Below are 17239 nucleotides of genomic sequence, written 5' to 3'. Positions count from 1 at the left end.
GGGCCTGTGGAACACATTGCCACGGAGTGCAGTGGAGGCCGGGACGTTAAATGTTTTTAAGTCAGAGATTGATAAATTCTTGATACCGTAAGGAATTAATGGTTATGGATAGAGTGCGGGTAAGTAAAGTTGAAATGTCCATCAGCCATGAATAAATGGCAGAATGGACTCGATGGGTCGAATCGCCTTACTTCCACTCCTATGTCTTATGGTCTTATGGACAAGTATTACTGCATTGCTAGTGTCTCTACTGGAGGCACTAACCCCAAGTATGATCTCATTCCCTTCACCATCTTCAGAAATGTTAAGAACTCCCATCCTGAACTGACACTCACTCAATGACTGTCAGACAGAGAACAGGAGTTTTAGTCAAGGTTTCGCATTGTTATTGTCAATGTTGCAGCCAAAGATATTCTACTGTGAGAGAAGGGAAAGTTAGTACAATAAAGCTTTTGGAATGCAGAAACTATGTTGTCGCGAGTCATCAACTCGAAGATGTTGATGGGACAGTGGACAGGACCTTACACATTACAGCCCTAGTAGGAACAAATGACACGAAAATAAAAATTAACATTTGCAGAAAGCACAGCAGAAAGTTTAAGGCCAGGGTATAGGGCATCAATATTGCAGAAGAAAAATGGAAAGGAAGCGTGCCCAGGGTCAGGAAAGAAGTGGTCTAACTGCAAGAAGCTGATTCACTTTGTGCACAAATGTTGGTGAGACAGAAACAAAGTAAAACTATAAAGACAACTTTAGGAGAGATGTCTAACAGTGATTCTAATGCATCGTTCTGTTTGATAGAATGGTTTGGCACTGTTTAATCTCAAAGGGACATGGTTTGTGACTCTTAGAATTATGACTGCAACAGAACAGCATCAAGAAAATGTGAAGAGATAGGCACCAGTGCTTTCTGGAACATTACAAGTTTCACAGATCAATGCGATGTCAGTCAAAGTTGCATGTGCTCATGGTGAATATCAATTGTCTATTGTCTATTGTCAATTGGAAGTGCATGAGAGTGTGAAACCAAATGTGGCATCAGTTCAGGAGTGTTCCAGTTGCTCTCAAGTCCAATCCAAAAGACAAAGTAGAGGAACTGGAAAGGAGAGAGTAGTCAAGAAAGTGACAACTCCGACAGACTGGATAAGCAGCATGGTAGCAGTGAAAACAAAACTGGAAAGCTGGAAGTATTTTAGGTCCAAAGGATCACACCTATGGAGCTTTGAAGAAATCTCACTACCTCATGCCAAGAATGAAGACCTGTTTCTACAATTTTTCACAGTACAGGTCTTTCCTACCCTAAATGTGCAGGATGGATGGGAAGGGAAGCTGCATGAAAGCACTGTTTTCAAATTTCCTGGACACAGGAAAGTTGCAGCTGGTTATGCAGCAATTTGGCATTTCCACTGCTCAAGAAGTATGTAAATAACACAAGATAGTCAGTGATCTTCCTGGAACAGAAGCTATTCTAGATGATCTACTAAACGACTGATGTGAAGGTACAGTGGAAGATGCCATCAGAGATCACAACAAAATTCTGGTGCAACCACTATTGAGAGTTCCCCACTTAAAGCTGAAACTGAACAAGAACCCAACAAAGGTGTCTGAAGCCAATTGCACAAATTAAGTATTGCTTGACAGGAAAAGGACATTTCCCAGATACTGACAAGATCAAGGCTTGTAGGAAAGTATTAAAGTACCACAATTTCAATGATGAACTCAACTTGCTGTGTGATACCAGTGATTCAGGACTTGGAGCAGTACTGACAGAGCAAGGACCACCATTCGTGTTTATATCCAGGGTATTAATACAAACTGAACAATGCTGCAAATTGATTGAGGAAGAGTGCCTGGATATTGTCCATGTTTGTGAACATTTTAATCAATACAAGTTTGAGAGAGAGAAAGTGATGGTAGAGTCAAACCACAAGCTGTTTAAAATATTTTTCTCAAAGCACCTCTACCTGCCCCAAAGCATCCACAAAGAACTTTGACTATCTGTCTTAATATTGCCTGATGTGACTTCATGTCAACTTTGTTATATTATCAACTCAATATGAATACAAGATTTTGTTATTGCATAACTCCAATTGCTTTCCCTTTTAATATTCACTATTCTCTTGTCGGTGATGAGGTATTAATGCATAAATGGTTGCGGCCCTCTGGTAGCTGGTACACATAGGTAATCTTTGCCTGAGAGCTTTTACAATAAGTATTGTCAGGGGTAATTAACTATAGTGAACATCACCTTTGGGCTCAATCCTGGGCTCACCTAGCATCTACACATACCAACGTGTCACTGTATAAGAGTCACTGTATAACACTCAGAATAGGAAGACAAGAGAGACATAAAGTCTGACAAGATTTTTCTTAATGTTTGAAAGAGTGGTCTCAGCTGAATCGTTCCTTTACAGTGACATAAAGTAAAGATAGTCACCATAGTTCTACCAGAGTGCTCTCATAGAACTCCTGTCTCATTAAAGGATGGGTTTCGGGCAAGGGGCAAAACAGAAAAGAGGAGTCCTTCAGGCAATCCCAGATGGTGGAGGAATTGAACTCATGCTGCATTGCAAACCAGCCATCCAGGCAACTGAGCTAAGTGACTGATGACTGAATCACTTATGATTGTTAATCCAATTTTTTACCATAATTCCTGACATCTTCAATTCATTGAAATCCATTTTGACACGAGCTGAAGTTATAACAATGGTTTTGAGCATGTTTTACTTGAGTAGGGAATGAAGATCTAGGTTGTACATTTTCTCCCTGTTTGCTGTCCACTAATTAAATAAATACATGAAGGAACTGTATAGGGAAGGCAAAAAAACCTTTCAGACTTTATAGGATTTCCTATAAGCAGTATCTTGTTTCAGCATCTTACCTATTGTCCACCATCCAAATCTTTTTGTTTTTGCTTTCTGCTGACAAATACCTGCATTTGCAGATGTTCCTCACTTTGAATTTTTCAGATACAAACCACTTACCCACAGAAAAGACTTTTCAGGAACAAGTATAGCATTCTCTTGGGCTAACTATTCATAAGTTCCTCTTGAGTGTCAGTTGAAGACCAGACTTACGGAAGCTACTTGGCTGCTTATGCTGTACAAAAGCCTCATGGAAAGGAAATGTCTGTTTACTGTTGTGCTCTTCCGATCCATTGCTATGGTGCTAAGGGGGAATCACTGGAGTTGTGACATGTATTCCGCCACGAGAGATGTCACTTTCATGCAGGTCTGACTCTTGGGTTACAGGATCCTCTTCAATGTATTCCTCAGCATCCATTTATCTTCCTCCTTATGTACCACATGCTGCTGTGATGGATCCATAGTAAAGAAAGATAGATTAGAGAAGCTTCACTCACCTAAGGATTAGGGAGGCCGATGAAGGTATTGGTTATTTGGTGTTTAATAGCTATGCCATTGTGATAGTGTCGGTATTCATTCAATAATGCTGCCAATAAGATGCCATTGATTTAGCCATCAACAAGAGCTAAAACTTTCCTCTGAGATCCATAGTCAGTCCTTGAGATATTTAAGGTTGAGAAGCCTTCCTCCAACATCCTGTTGTAAGAGGCATTGTGTGCTAATTCTCCCTGCAAGAAGGAGTGAAGGAGTGTCAAGTTAACAGTTGAGAATGCCAAGTGATAGGTGAGGGAGGGTAAGAGGCGTGTGGACATGAAGCTATTAACTTGGGGGAAGATATTTAGATACATGTTAGTAATTGCTGAGATGAGTTTAGGAGGAGATAAGGGCTGCTCAAATACAGCATCCTGCCCTAACTAAGTGTACAGTGTGCTTTCCTACCCTGTTAAGAATGAGCAGCTTATGTGAGATTTTCCTGAGATTGAGGGGCTTGGCAGATAGGGTCTCCTTTAAGATGACCTTACACCTAGAAATCTGTTTGGCCTGTCTTCAGTTGATTCCATTTGTCAGCTGCAGCTCATTTGATGGCATTGTTGTATCTGAGTCAGAGAGCCACGTGTTCTGAAGTCAAACTCTTGAGCACATAGTCCAGCCTGGTATGTCAGAGCAGTAGGAAGGGAAAATGGAACAGTCTGACATAGGATGTTTCAAATCAAATGTTAAATCAAAGCCTTGCTTGCTAACTTGGGGAGATGTAAATAGTCCTGTGATACAATTGAAAGAAAAAAGAACAGGGCGTTCCTGGCCAATATCCATCACTAAAACATATCATCACATTTTTATCACATTGCCGCTTGTGAACCCTTGCCACACATAAAATGGCTGCCAAATTACCTTACACTGTAAACTGTCTACATTATAAAAGTTACATTGTTGGATATAAAGTATATTGGAATATCTTAAAGTTGCAGAAGATGCAAAAATAAATGCAAATTTATTCCGGTAACCTTTTGAAGGTGTTAATTGGCATCTTTGGCTTGTTTAGATCAGAGTGGTGCTGGAAAAGCACAGCAGGTCAGGCAGTATCCAAGGAGCAGGAAAATCAACCTTCCAGGCAAAAGCCCTTTACAAGCCTCTATTCCTGATGAAGGGCTTTTGCCCGAAATGTCAATTTTCCTGCTCCTCAGATGCTGCCTGACCTGCTGTGCTTTTCCAGCACCACTCTGATCTAAACTCTGGTTTCCTCACTTTTGCTATCTTTGGCTTGTTGCTATGCAAGTGTCATAATCATGGGTAAGTTCAATTAAAAAATTCCTAAAATTATCCAGTGAAGTAGCATATATTTTTCCTGCATTACCTGTTTGTACCCAGTCTGCGGAACATTTCCGGGACGCTTGCATCAAACAACTCCACCACCCTGTGGCCGATCACTTAAACTCCACGTCCCCTTCGCCAAGGACATGCAAGTCCTGGGTCTCGTCCATTGCCAAATCCTAGCCACCCGACAACTGGAGGAAGAACACCTCATCTTCCACCTTGGACCTTCCAACCACACTGAATCAGTGTCAATTTCACCAGTTTCCTCATTTCCCCTCCCCCCACCTTATCCCAGATCCAACCCTTCAACTCAGCACCACCCTCTTGAACTATCCGCTCCACCCTCAACTCCCATCTATCACCATCACCTTCCACCTTCATTTACCTATCGCATTCCCAGCTACCTTTCCCCCTGCCCGCCCTCCTCCCATTTGTCTCTCAGCCCCCTTGGGTCACTCCCCCCCCCACCATTCACATTCCTGAAGTAGAGCTTATGCTCGAAATGTCAACTCTTCCACTCCTCGGATGCTGCCTAACTGGCTGTGCTTTTCCAGCACCACATATTTTGACAGCTGTTAAGGGGTGTAAGCTGAACTGACTTTTCAAAGGATGTAATTCAGCTGCTTAAACCAGAACACCTGCAGTATTAGGCAGACTCAGGAAATTTTAGAGGCTGCTGGCAGGTGTAAGACTTTAAGTGCCAGCAGCATGGAACGCTTTTGAAGGAATCTCAAGATCCATTTCTCTTACATTTAAAAAACATACATTTCTTTAACTGATATTAAAAAGTTCTCATGTTTCTGAATGGCTAATTTTAAATCTGAGTACAGATGCATTTGCAGTGGAAACACGGCTCTCCTTCAAACCAGTACTGTAAGTTAAAGTTCAAATGTTAGGGTGTGATCTGACACCAGAACAAATTAAAATGCATTTCTATAGTGTGCGCTTTTGTTTCAGAGCTTTAGCATCCAATTAATACAACACAAATTTAAAGTCATTGCAAAAAAAGCTTTTGACCTTGCTTAAAACACAGTACTCACTTTTCAAATAATCTCTTACACCTATGATGAATTGTATAGTGTACAGTAAGACAAGAGTTCTATTAGCTTTACCCACAACCTGACATTACAGTAATCATTGAGCAATTAATATTAAAGCAGTTGTGTACATTGACATGTTTAACTTTGAATGTGGAAATGTAGTATTTTATTGCTTTCAACACTGTAACTCAATATAAACAGGCAAAGCATTCTTACAGTAGCATTTTGAAATGCTGCCAGGCATTATGATAATATTTTATGAATAATGAATCTTAATACAAACTATGAAAACTTGTATTATCAAGGAACAGAAATTGATCCTGTGTGATGAGATGTTTTGATGACTCCAACAGCAATGTTCTAAAAACAAATTGTATTTTCTATTGTAGGTCATTTCCTTGGGAACAATACAGTGATTGATGTCTTAAGGCAAGCAGGCTATGAAGTTGAGCATACACCTGCAGGACAACCATTTGAACTGTAAGTGTATTGTACAATTCTGTTCTGTTTTCAGTTCAATTTCAGTGTATACCAAGAGAGAACCATTCCTTGGTAGAGAAAAGGGGCAGAAACATAAGATGATCAAAAATATGAGCAAGAGTAATCAATTCAGTTCATCAAGCTTGCTTTACCACAGAATAAGATCATGGCTGACCTTGCAGCCTTAACGCCACTTTTTTGCAGGTTCCCCAGAACCTTTAACTCTCTTGTTAAACTCAGCCTTGATTATATTCAATGATCCAGACTCCACTGCTTTCTGTGTGCAGTTTTGGTCGCCATGCTATAGGAAGGATGTGGAGGCACTGGAACGGGTGCAGAGGAGGTTTACCAGGATGTTGCCTGATATGGTAGGAAGATCGTATGAGGAAAGGTTGAGGCACTTGGGGCTGTTTTCATTGTAGAAAAGAAGGTTTATGGGTGACTTGATAGAGGTGTACAAAATGATTAGGGGTTTAGATAGGGTTGACCATGAGAACCTTTTTCCACGTATGGAGTCAGCTATTACAAAGGGGCATAGCTTTAAATTAAGGGGTGGTGGGTATAGGACAGATGTTAGGAGTAGATTCTTTACTTAGCGAGTCGTGAGTTCATGGAATGCCCTGCCAGTCAGTGGTGGACTCTCCCTCTTAATGGGCATTTAAACAGGCATTGGATAGACATATGGAGGATAGTGGGCTAGTGTAGGTTAGGTGGGCTTGGATCGACGCAACATCGAGGGCCAAAGGGCCTGTACTGCGCTGTATTTTTCTATGTTCTAAAAGAATTCTGTGAGAAAATAAATCAGTCCTCATCTCTGTCTTGGAGACTCCTTATTTTTTGAATTGTGCCATTTCACTTTCAACAGTAAATGATCTGAATGTGAGCAATTGAGGACTGTGCACCAAGCAGTATGCAAGTGCTGATTTAAGATGTGTAGTTTATATTGCCTTGGTAAAATAGAAGATGTTTCATGTAGTGTGCACAAGTGGTTATTTCAAGGAAAATGTAGGGCATCACACAGTAAGATCTTGGGTCAGAAATCTACTTGACTGGAGTTCAATATGAAGGGTTGATTTTTCAGTTGTAACCTTGAGACTGTGAAGAGTGCCCTGGTGTCCAGGGTGCCAAACCAAGAAAAGAGAGAGTGGCAAATAAATGCCCTTGCCTGCTGTGGTCAGGTCATGGAGTTTTCTCTGGCACCAGTTTGCAGTCTTGGGGGTGAGAGAGTTGAAAGTCAGCGCCATTTCCATTTTGTTCAATGAGTAAGATTTTTGGCAGGTTTCCCGCAAGCTATTTCATCCAGCAAGACATGCAGGTCAAACGCTGTGGAGTTTTGACATTTTCTCAGCTTCTTGAATCCTTGCCTTGCCACATTCCCCTGTGACATTGTTCTAAAGCAGCACAGGAACAGTCACAAGTCTCTAGTCAAGCTGTCACTCCGGAGCCACACATTTTTGCCCTTGCCTTCTTTCTAGGTTGGTGCACCAGCTGTCTTCAGCATAACTTCAGAAAGGCTCTCTAATGATTTCGATTTAATTTCCAAACATCCCAGGAAATTATTGTTCCCATTTCATATGAGATATATATTACTGAGTACACTGATCAATGTAAAGATGGCCATCACATGCCAGTTTGTTACTAGTAGGTGTCTAAGCTATGAACACTTGCAATGCAATTAGAAATTACAAGTACATCTTTTCAAGTGAATTAAATGCATTAAACCACTCTGAGCTGTAGCTGAGATACTGACTGTCACTCTTGACCATATCTATGCAGTATTCCCTGTGGCTACAGTTAAAATGGAGGCAGCCTATTTGTTTGATTTGGCTTGTGACTCAAGTTCCCCTGGCAGTTTCTTGTCATGGAGATGCCACAATGAGCTCTTGCAGAGATTTCTGCACTGATATCAATGCAAACGAAGCTTTTATTACATATCTCTGCTGCATAGATATTCCCTGTCAATGATGATGATGGCTTCCATGAGGGATTGCTCCCTCACTCTCTTTGTTGGTTGTCTCCATCACTTGGGGTAATGAGGATTATAGGAGGAAACCACCAAATGGCATCCATCTTATGCATCTTTGTATCATCAGCTTCATTGTTCAATGTTGTACTGTGTAGCATCCAATCTGTGCATGTCATTGCAATACTCCTACATCTACTGTAAGTGCTACCATGTATGATTCTCAATGAGGTTGGCCATCCTCGCAATAGAGGAGATCATGAGTTCAAAGCTCTGATCCACAGTAAGTGTTGGATGGACTCCTCCATTCTTGGTCCATGACCGCACAATGCCTCAGGGAATTCACCATGTGAGGATACAACTCTTGCTACTGATCAATGTGGAGCTTGTTTCTCATGACTGTTGAGATCATGTACCATCGGCAGGCTAAGCACAGCTGGAACTTCCTTCCATTCTCTGAGAAAAGACAGCCCACAGTTTCCTCTGCCTCTCTCACCCCCTGCTGGTAACCCAGTGCCATTCTTCATGTGCAAGGGCCTAACAGTGTAAGTGTATCTGCACTGTGGATGGTATGCTTGTACAATGAGACAGCATTTCCAATATTTCAGAGATGCTAAGTGATACTATGACACCTCCATGCTCCCCCTCCACAACTGATCGTGTAGGAGAGGTCAGGTGAACGTTACTGTGATAGAAGCAGCCTCTGCAGTCAGGAGGTTTCCAAGTCCAGTTGAGGCATTAGTGTGCTGTCATCTACCCTCTTCACCTAGTGATTTTTCACCCTCTCTTCTCGGTATTCCTGTCTCTCTCTCTCTCTCTCTCTCTCTCTCTCTGTCCAGCAGCTGTCATAGTGGGACAGCCTGGTGATACTGATTACTATCTATGATTATGAGGATGGTGAGCTGCAGCACTCTTGCTCCTGGGCATGTCTTTCCCCCACCTTTAAAGCAAACCCTTTTTTCCTGCAAATACAAGAGAGAGTCAAGACAAGGCTGACTTCTCTGACCAATGCAAAAGCCATATTTCAGTAAGAGATTTCATGTATCAGTGTTGCCAGATCTGCAACAGCCCAGAGGAAAACATCAATTAAGAAAAATGTGATATTTAAAAATAATGAATGTAATGATCCTATTGATTCTCCAGGTAATTTGTGTTAGTTTGATATGTTCTGGGATGTATGTATTATGGGCCAGTGATCTGAACCTGGGAAAATGTGTTTCCAGGATGCACCTTAAGGCTGATCTGCTAGTGAATCTCCTGATAGCTGCAAACCTACAGCTATCAGGAGCTGTCTTCTGGCTCTGGCATTATACTCATTTTTCAAAACTGAAGACATTAGTTAAAGCTGTATGCCACTGCACCCGGATCCTCAGGATGGCACTTCAATGACTGGCAATTGCTGCCATCTCCAGCCAGGCCTGCTTGATTTTGCTGAATAGCCTGCTCCTGAAACCTTCCTCAAACAAGAGCTCGCACCTCTCCTTCACTGCCTTCAACAGCACCTCAGTAGCTACCTCTTGGGCCAACCGTGCTACACGTTTCAAGTCTCTGCCTCTCCTCCTGGTGAGCTGAGGCTTGCCACAATGATGGCTGCAATAATGTCTCCAGATCATGCTCACCCTTGCTTCAATTCTGCACCCACTGGTACTAATTGGACACCAACTGGCCCACCATTCAGCTAATAGGCTGTTGATACTAGTGAAAGTCATTGGTCTGTTTGACTATTTCACTCTCAGTTATAAGTTGGAACCTGGAAGTGTTGGATTCCAAATCTCAGAAATAACATCTTGATCACAGCTTCAATCCCCTTCCTAATGTTCCTGAATTTCTGGGATTTTCTTGGATGGCCACTTCTAGAGAGAGGATAACCATTACAATTCTATTTTAGTAAGGTGGAAGTCATATGGCAATATATCCTGTTTCATTATGCAGTCTGTAAGCTAGCTGACTTTCCCTATCTGGACAGCACATTGAGCAACATGCTGTTATGAGTTTCTCACAGCTTAGTTTTGGTCAGAGCATCTGAAAATTTCTAGATTGATAGAAATTGACAAGAGAGCTGGAACTTTTTCTCCAAGAACCCAAGAGGATGTCAAGTCCTGCCTGCTGTCAATGACCAACATCTTGACAACCCATTGTAGTGACTACTTCTTCACCTGATCTGTATGCAACCTCCTTCCAAGATGGAGGGCAGCACTGTGGAAATGACAGAGTGTGTACAAAAGACCAGAAAGCAGAAAAATCAGGTTGTGGCAGGAAGAGCACATATCCTGTCTGACTTCAACAAGCCATTAGAATGTTGAAGAAAATTGGCTTTCTGACTGCTCGGCCAATCAGGTCAATATATAATATTAAGCATGAATTACTATTTCCCAGAAAATCTGATTTATTGATTTCAGGAACTTGATCGCTACATTTGGACCCAGTCGTCATGGTGAATTGGAAACCTGAACACAAAGAGTTCCGACAGCCCCAATTGGATTAAATTCCTCTCAGGAAATTTGTGAAGTGCCTTCCAGGGTCCCATTGTTTTCAAGGCAAAACTTCCTCCTCATAAACTGAGGAAAATCAGAGACTTGACAGTTGTTCACTCCTTGGGACTGCAACAAGCCTCAGGACAGTAGATGAGGACCCAAAAAGAAGGTAGTGCACCAGGTTCAATAAAGCCATGCAGACAAGTCACAGCAAGATGGAAGGGTATAGCTCATGGGAGTTGTTTAGCCCAACAAAGGCTTGTGGCAGTATTTCCTGTTGAGAAGGATCTGCTTTGGACATGGCGTGCCCAATCAAGGATAGCCCCCAAGGCCAGAGGCGATAACAAGGATATACGTGACAACCCATCTCCACCCACGACAAATGCTCATTACTTGGACATTTAAGGATTTCAATATGTTTTGGGGCAAGAAGACCAAGAACAACCTTCCTTTTCCAGATTAAATCATGGAGTCAGGAGACAATAGGATCTCCACGCTATTCCATCCAATCCAATTATACAAACCTTCCAGTCCACACCAAGAAGATAATAAACCCATTCAAACAGTGTACTTGATAGACAGTGGTTTTGAATTCTTTTCAGATTAGGATGTCGCTCCATAATGTACCCAGTGCATTTTAATGGCAATCTATATGCTGCTCACTTATTTGGAATGGGGTTTATAGTCAAGGCTATTGGAAAGAAAGGATTTAGTTCTTGATGGCCTGTTTCTTAATATAGAGTTGTCTCTTTTCATGCGCATTTAATTTGTTTGTCAAATTGACAAATCCTGGTTGACAGGTTGTATCCCCCACCTGCTTTTGAAAAAAAGGCAATATTGCAATGGCTCCAATTCCCAAATGGGACTTGTAGCATGCAATGTATTACATACCAAGAGCACCACATAATGGTCTCCAATTCTCATCTATCATCAATTATCTGGATATGGGGCAATCAACATCTTTAGAAAAATGGCTTTGTTGCTTTTGATCCAAGAATGAGTTATCTTAATGTTTCATGTTTGTTTTTGTTCAATTTTTCTGACTTTGTTTCCTGAAGTTATTGTCTCCTGTGGTACAATGATACACCTTCAATGATAATTCTTTACATTTTGAGTGTTAGTTGGCTATTCAACAGCCGAGTTTCATCTTGCCTTTCTCTAATAGTTACACTTGTACACTTGAATAAATAATAACCAATAATAAATGGATTATTTCCTCAAGCAATATGAGAGCATCAGGTTCATTTGCAGAGACTAGCATTGAGAACTGGTTTCTGTGTTCAATGAGTAATTACCGTAGGCAGGTCAGGAATAAGCTGTTTGTGAGTGATTTCCATACTGTCAAAGTAAATGGATAGTACATCAGATTTTAGCACATCCAATTTCTTTGAAGAGATGTAAGAGTTAACTCTTGGGACATTTTGTGATTACCAGCTATGCTCATCGCTATGGCAATACTACAGAGCGAGTACTTGTCCTACTCATTTCTTCGTTCTTGAAGTTTGTTTGATTTAAGTTGTCGAGCTCTTGAAATGGCTTTTTGTTTTCTTAAGTTGTCTTTGTCTTGCTGAATTTGAAGGTTGTGCCCTGCTAGCAACTGAATCATGCTCTGACTTCTATCAAAGGGAAATTACTCTTGTCACTATGACTGCAGAGTAAAATCTCAGTTTGCAATGAAATCCAAACAGTCTGTTTCTAAATATCAAAAAGAACAAGGAGGATAACCATAGTGCTTTGAATGGAGAGCAAATAACTATCTTCTCCTGCCCATACATGGGCTTGATTTGAGAGCTGACACATAAAAGACAGCTACATAGAGATTGCAGAGCACAGCCAATAAAGAATTCCTTTAATATTCAGTCCCATTTATCATATAAGAATGGTTGAGGGTATTGGTAATGCTTCACTGCTCCCACATGAAGTCATTAAGGGATGAAGCATTAGTGCATCTAATACCCTCATGAACTTTGCTGTGTTCTGGCTTGACCACAGATTTTATAACTGTACAGCACAGCTCCATTATCACGAACACATGCTGTATATCTCTCATTGTTATGTAGTTTTGCTCTCCTTCCAGTCAAATCCCCATTAAAAAGACTATAAGACATAGGAGCAGAAATTAGGCCTTTCAGCCCATCTAGTCTGCTCTATCATTCAAACATGGTTGATAAGTGTCTCAACCCTATTCTCCCACTTTCTCCCTGTAACCATTAATCCCCTTGACAATCAAGAACCTATCTATCTCAGTCTTAAATATACTGAATGACCTGGCCTCCACAGCCTTCTGTGTCAATGAATTCCATAGATTCACCACTTTCTGGCTGGAGATGTTTCTCCTAATGTCCGTTCTAAAAGGTCTTCCCTTTACTCTAGGCTGTGCCCTTGGGTCCTAGTCTCTCCTACTAATGGAAACATCTTCCCAACATCCACCCGTCCAGGCCATTCAATATTCTATAAGTTTATAATAGATAGCCCCCCTCATCCTTCTAAACTCCATCAAGTATAGACCCAGAGTCCTCAAACATTACAATCAATAGAAGAGTTGAAACCCCAATGAAATAGCCCCAGACAAGAATAAATCTGGTTACCATGATAACACTAATTTTAAACAGTTTTCTACTACTCAATCTCTCACAAACAATTCTGTCACTGCTGTATAACATTTACCATATTTTTGTGTGGCTGAACCGCACAGGATGTTTAATCATGGAACCATCACAGTTATATATTCTCTTGTACACACCCACCATTTACACAGGTATATTTTTGCAGTAGATTTCACTGGATAACGATCAATAGGGAGGACTTTAATTGAACATTCCCTCCCCAAATTCAGGGACCTTAGAGGCAAATTTACTCCTTCCACTGTAGCTTTGACTAAATTAAGCAAATAACCAAGTGTCTTCTATGGACAATAAAACCATGCTTCCAAGAAACGTAATGCATAAAATATTTTCCTTGCAATCAATTTCACTGTTAACTAAATATTTGTCCAGCTCCTTTTTCAAAGGTTTAATTAATATTGTATTAACTTCTTTAGACTAGCATGTATTTCATCTGTCTATTTTACTGCAGGCATTTTTTTTTCAACTTGTAATTTCTAGTCTAGTTTCAACATGCTACTTCTATATTCTCACCTTCAAGCACTGAATTCAATTTTACTTTCCTTGCATTTACATTATTAACATCCCCACATTTTTAAATATGTCATTCTACCATTTTATACAAAAAGAACAAGCTTACTTTGATCAGCTTTTTTATAACTTAGGAATTTAAGTAATTGAATTGTTTTTTGGATCTCTCACACATACATCAACATCCCTTTAAATACATGGTGTTCTAAATGTGGCTCTATCAATGAGTTTTATTAGTCTGTTTTGACTTACCATTATAATGCCCTTGAGATAGATACCAACATGGTATTTTGCAAATATGTCAGCAAAGTCAGATAGCAGAAAGGAGGCTAGGCATTGTGCCAGCCTCTGCTTTTATAACAATAAGGAAATTACAAATCCCTGAAGATAAAATCCTACTTAATATCAGCTTTCCTGCTGAAAATGTAATCTTAAGTGGGCTACATTTTGCTTAAAAACAGCAGCAAATAGCTGATAGGAAAATTAAAGTTTGTTAGCAAACACATTATCTATTAGGGACAAAGGAAATTTTACACTTTTTTGTTCCCTTGTGGGATGTTGTAAAGATTCAAATGTTGGTTGCTGCAGAAAAAAGTGTTGACAGTTGAGCCAACTGAGAATTGTTAACGCTATCTTTAGTTTTCAATTTCATTTTGTCTTTAGCTACAACTAAAAACTACATCAGATATTGGTACATCAGATCAAGGTAATTCTGAGATGAGTCAAACATCAATTGAATAACTGATTTTACAATCAGCTTTCTGCCCATCACATGTGGTACCTATCAAATTCAATTATTACTTTTTATACCAGTTATATATTCAACAACAGTAGGAAGTGACCCATACTATCCAGTGCTTAGGATTTATGTTCAGTCACAGGGTGGAATAACTCACATATCTCCATATTCATAAGTTAGAGATTGAGAGAGGGGAATTATGAAGTCTGATTTTATCATCAGCAGCCGTTCTTGTATATGAATTCTCAATGCTTCTGATAGCCAGCTATCAAAGCAATGCAACACTCTCCACAGGGTTACTGGGACCACAGCAAACAAGTTATTTCCTTAATTAGCTTCCATCATTGTCAATGAGTGTAGCAATAAGAACGAGCTAAATATTAAATGCAATGAACAGTCGGGTATATACAGCAAATCAGGGAGAGAGTATGAGAGAGAGGATTTTAAAAACAGAGGTCTGTTTGAAAAGTAAACAAAAAATATATTTTTTTAAAAATCCAACTATAATTTGTATATTAAGAATGAGACTCAACACAACTTATATTTTGGTGCTCAGAAAAGTTTACTTGACAGTAATTAAGTCTTATCACATTGTTAAAGAGGTACTTACACGAGAATGGACAAGTTCGATATATTCTAGGTTTGGTGATTATCTATCAGGCAAGTTCAGCAATTTCACATTGTTGTATCTGTTTCATTAACAAGCCTCTGAATGAGATAAAATGATCAAATGCAGCTTTTTGAGGAGAAGGGCATCATGGGCAGCAACATTGGGATTTATGTATTTCGACATGCTAGTTTGCTGGCAAATTTCCATCTAAAAATCGTCATATGCATATATTTAACATTTATTTTGTGATATTTATGCCATAATTGCCAATGGATGAAAATGCATTTTTGTGGCTGTACAATATTACACTCCTCCTGTATGCCTAGAACAACTTACCTCAAAAACCCCACCGACCCATAGTTTGTGGAGTCGTGCCAGCTAGCATGAACTAAAGCATATTAAAAGAAAAACTTCAGAGAAGGACACATTTTGAAATGCAACATAAAAATATAAAATATGTGCAGATAGGAAATGCTTTCCAAACCATCCAGCTTAATCTGCCACAAAATCCGAGGATCACCCTATTACAGCATCTTGGCGGTTACTGAATGATTGTAGGGTACTTGCCTCCACTATTGGACTGGAAATCATCAAACCCCTATAGTGCAGGTTGACGCCATTCAGCCTACTGAGTCTGCACTAAACCTCCGTAGAGCGTCCCACCCAGATCCATCCCCGCCTCATCCTCATATCCCGAATTACATCATGGCTAATTCACCTAGCCTGCACATCTTTGGACTGTGAGGAGCACCCAGTGGAAACGCATGCAAACTTCAGAGACAGTCACCCAAGGTTAGAATCGAACCCAGGATCCTGATGCTGTGAGCCAGTAGTGCTAACCACTATGCCACTGCTCTGAAAGACCATTTTAACTTTCAATCACTCTTACCATAAATTAGTGCTTGCTAAAGTTAAAACAATAATTTAGATTTCTATTATACATCTCTCAGGTTCACTTTCATTAACCTCCACTTGGAAGTTGCAGTGATCTTCATCATGTACACTTCTGATACAAGAGATCAGTCTAATCGTGCTTTTAGACAGTCTAAACTGTGTCCTGATTTGGATCTTTTCATTTTTTTCTCAAAGACCTACAGTACATTCAGATGAACATCTGAATTCCTGCTGGCTATTCTTCTCCCTTACCTCCTAAATGTTCAATGCTAAAAATTCTGATCAACATTTCACAAACTCAGCTGAAATTGTTGACTTAATCTCTTTGATAAGAGCAATAATGTTTTTTTTATCACTGTATAATTTTCCCCCAAAGTAACAATGGGTGGGTTGTAGAACATATTTTTGTTTAACCTCAACAGTAGTGAGTTCTATTGTACTTGAACAGATGGATCACTTCTGGCACCAGAACATTTAGTTTGTCTTTATATATCACAGAGAGACATCATAAACACTCTAAAGAAAGCATTGTAGCCTTGAAACTGCAGATAAGCATATCATTTATGCTCTAAGATTTGAAAGCCCAGAAATCCAACACAAAAGGCTTTTCTTCAACTAATGTTTTTAAACAAATATTGGAATGGCTTGAAATGACTGCCTTCTGAAGAGGTTCTGTATTAATCACTGTCCATTCAGAACAGTTCAGTAGCTTGAGGTTATCAGATTGCTGATGATAGTTTTTAAATGGTTTACATTTACATTTATAATAATCATCACAAAGCTACCCTGATAGTTTGTTTGCCACCACCCAATGTGAAATTGATCTATTTAAACCATAAATGTTCCAGGTGGATGACCAGGTAGACACTAGCCACTCAAAGACTCTGAACCTTGACATTGACGAATGGAAGCCACTCACTGATTGTGGTGGGATGACATTTGGTATAAATTAAGTGATTCAAATGGTAACATTTTAAAAGGGGTAGAGAAATTTAAAGGTTCAGATACATCACAGTATCACAACCACATCCTCTATCTCCTCAGTAACTTCCAGTTCCCCAGCCCCCAGCAATTTATAACATTGAACAATACATTGTAGAACAGGCCCTGAGGCCCTCGAGATTGCGCCGACCTTTGAACTAATTAATCTAAGCCCACCCCCCTGCACTATCCCATTATCATCCATGTGCTTATCCAAGGATTGTTTAAATCTTGCTAATGTAACT

General features: G+C 40.0%; 1 protein-coding gene across 1 annotated transcript in view; it reads left to right on the top strand.

The window, feature by feature from the left end:
• The window catches only part of LOC132819087 (metalloprotease TIKI2-like), a 406884-nt gene that overhangs the window by 331504 nt on the left and 58141 nt on the right, over positions 1–17239 (top strand). Inside the window, exon 5 of the mRNA XM_060830444.1 lies at positions 6109–6199. Coding sequence (XP_060686427.1) covers positions 6109–6199 — 91 coding nt within the window. The remainder of the gene's footprint in view (positions 1–6108; positions 6200–17239) is intronic.

This window comes from Hemiscyllium ocellatum, chromosome 9 (assembly GCF_020745735.1).
Source record: "Hemiscyllium ocellatum isolate sHemOce1 chromosome 9, sHemOce1.pat.X.cur, whole genome shotgun sequence".
NCBI classification, from domain to species: domain Eukaryota; kingdom Metazoa; phylum Chordata; class Chondrichthyes; order Orectolobiformes; family Hemiscylliidae; genus Hemiscyllium; species Hemiscyllium ocellatum.
This window is presented reverse-complemented; position numbering and strand designations above follow the sequence as displayed.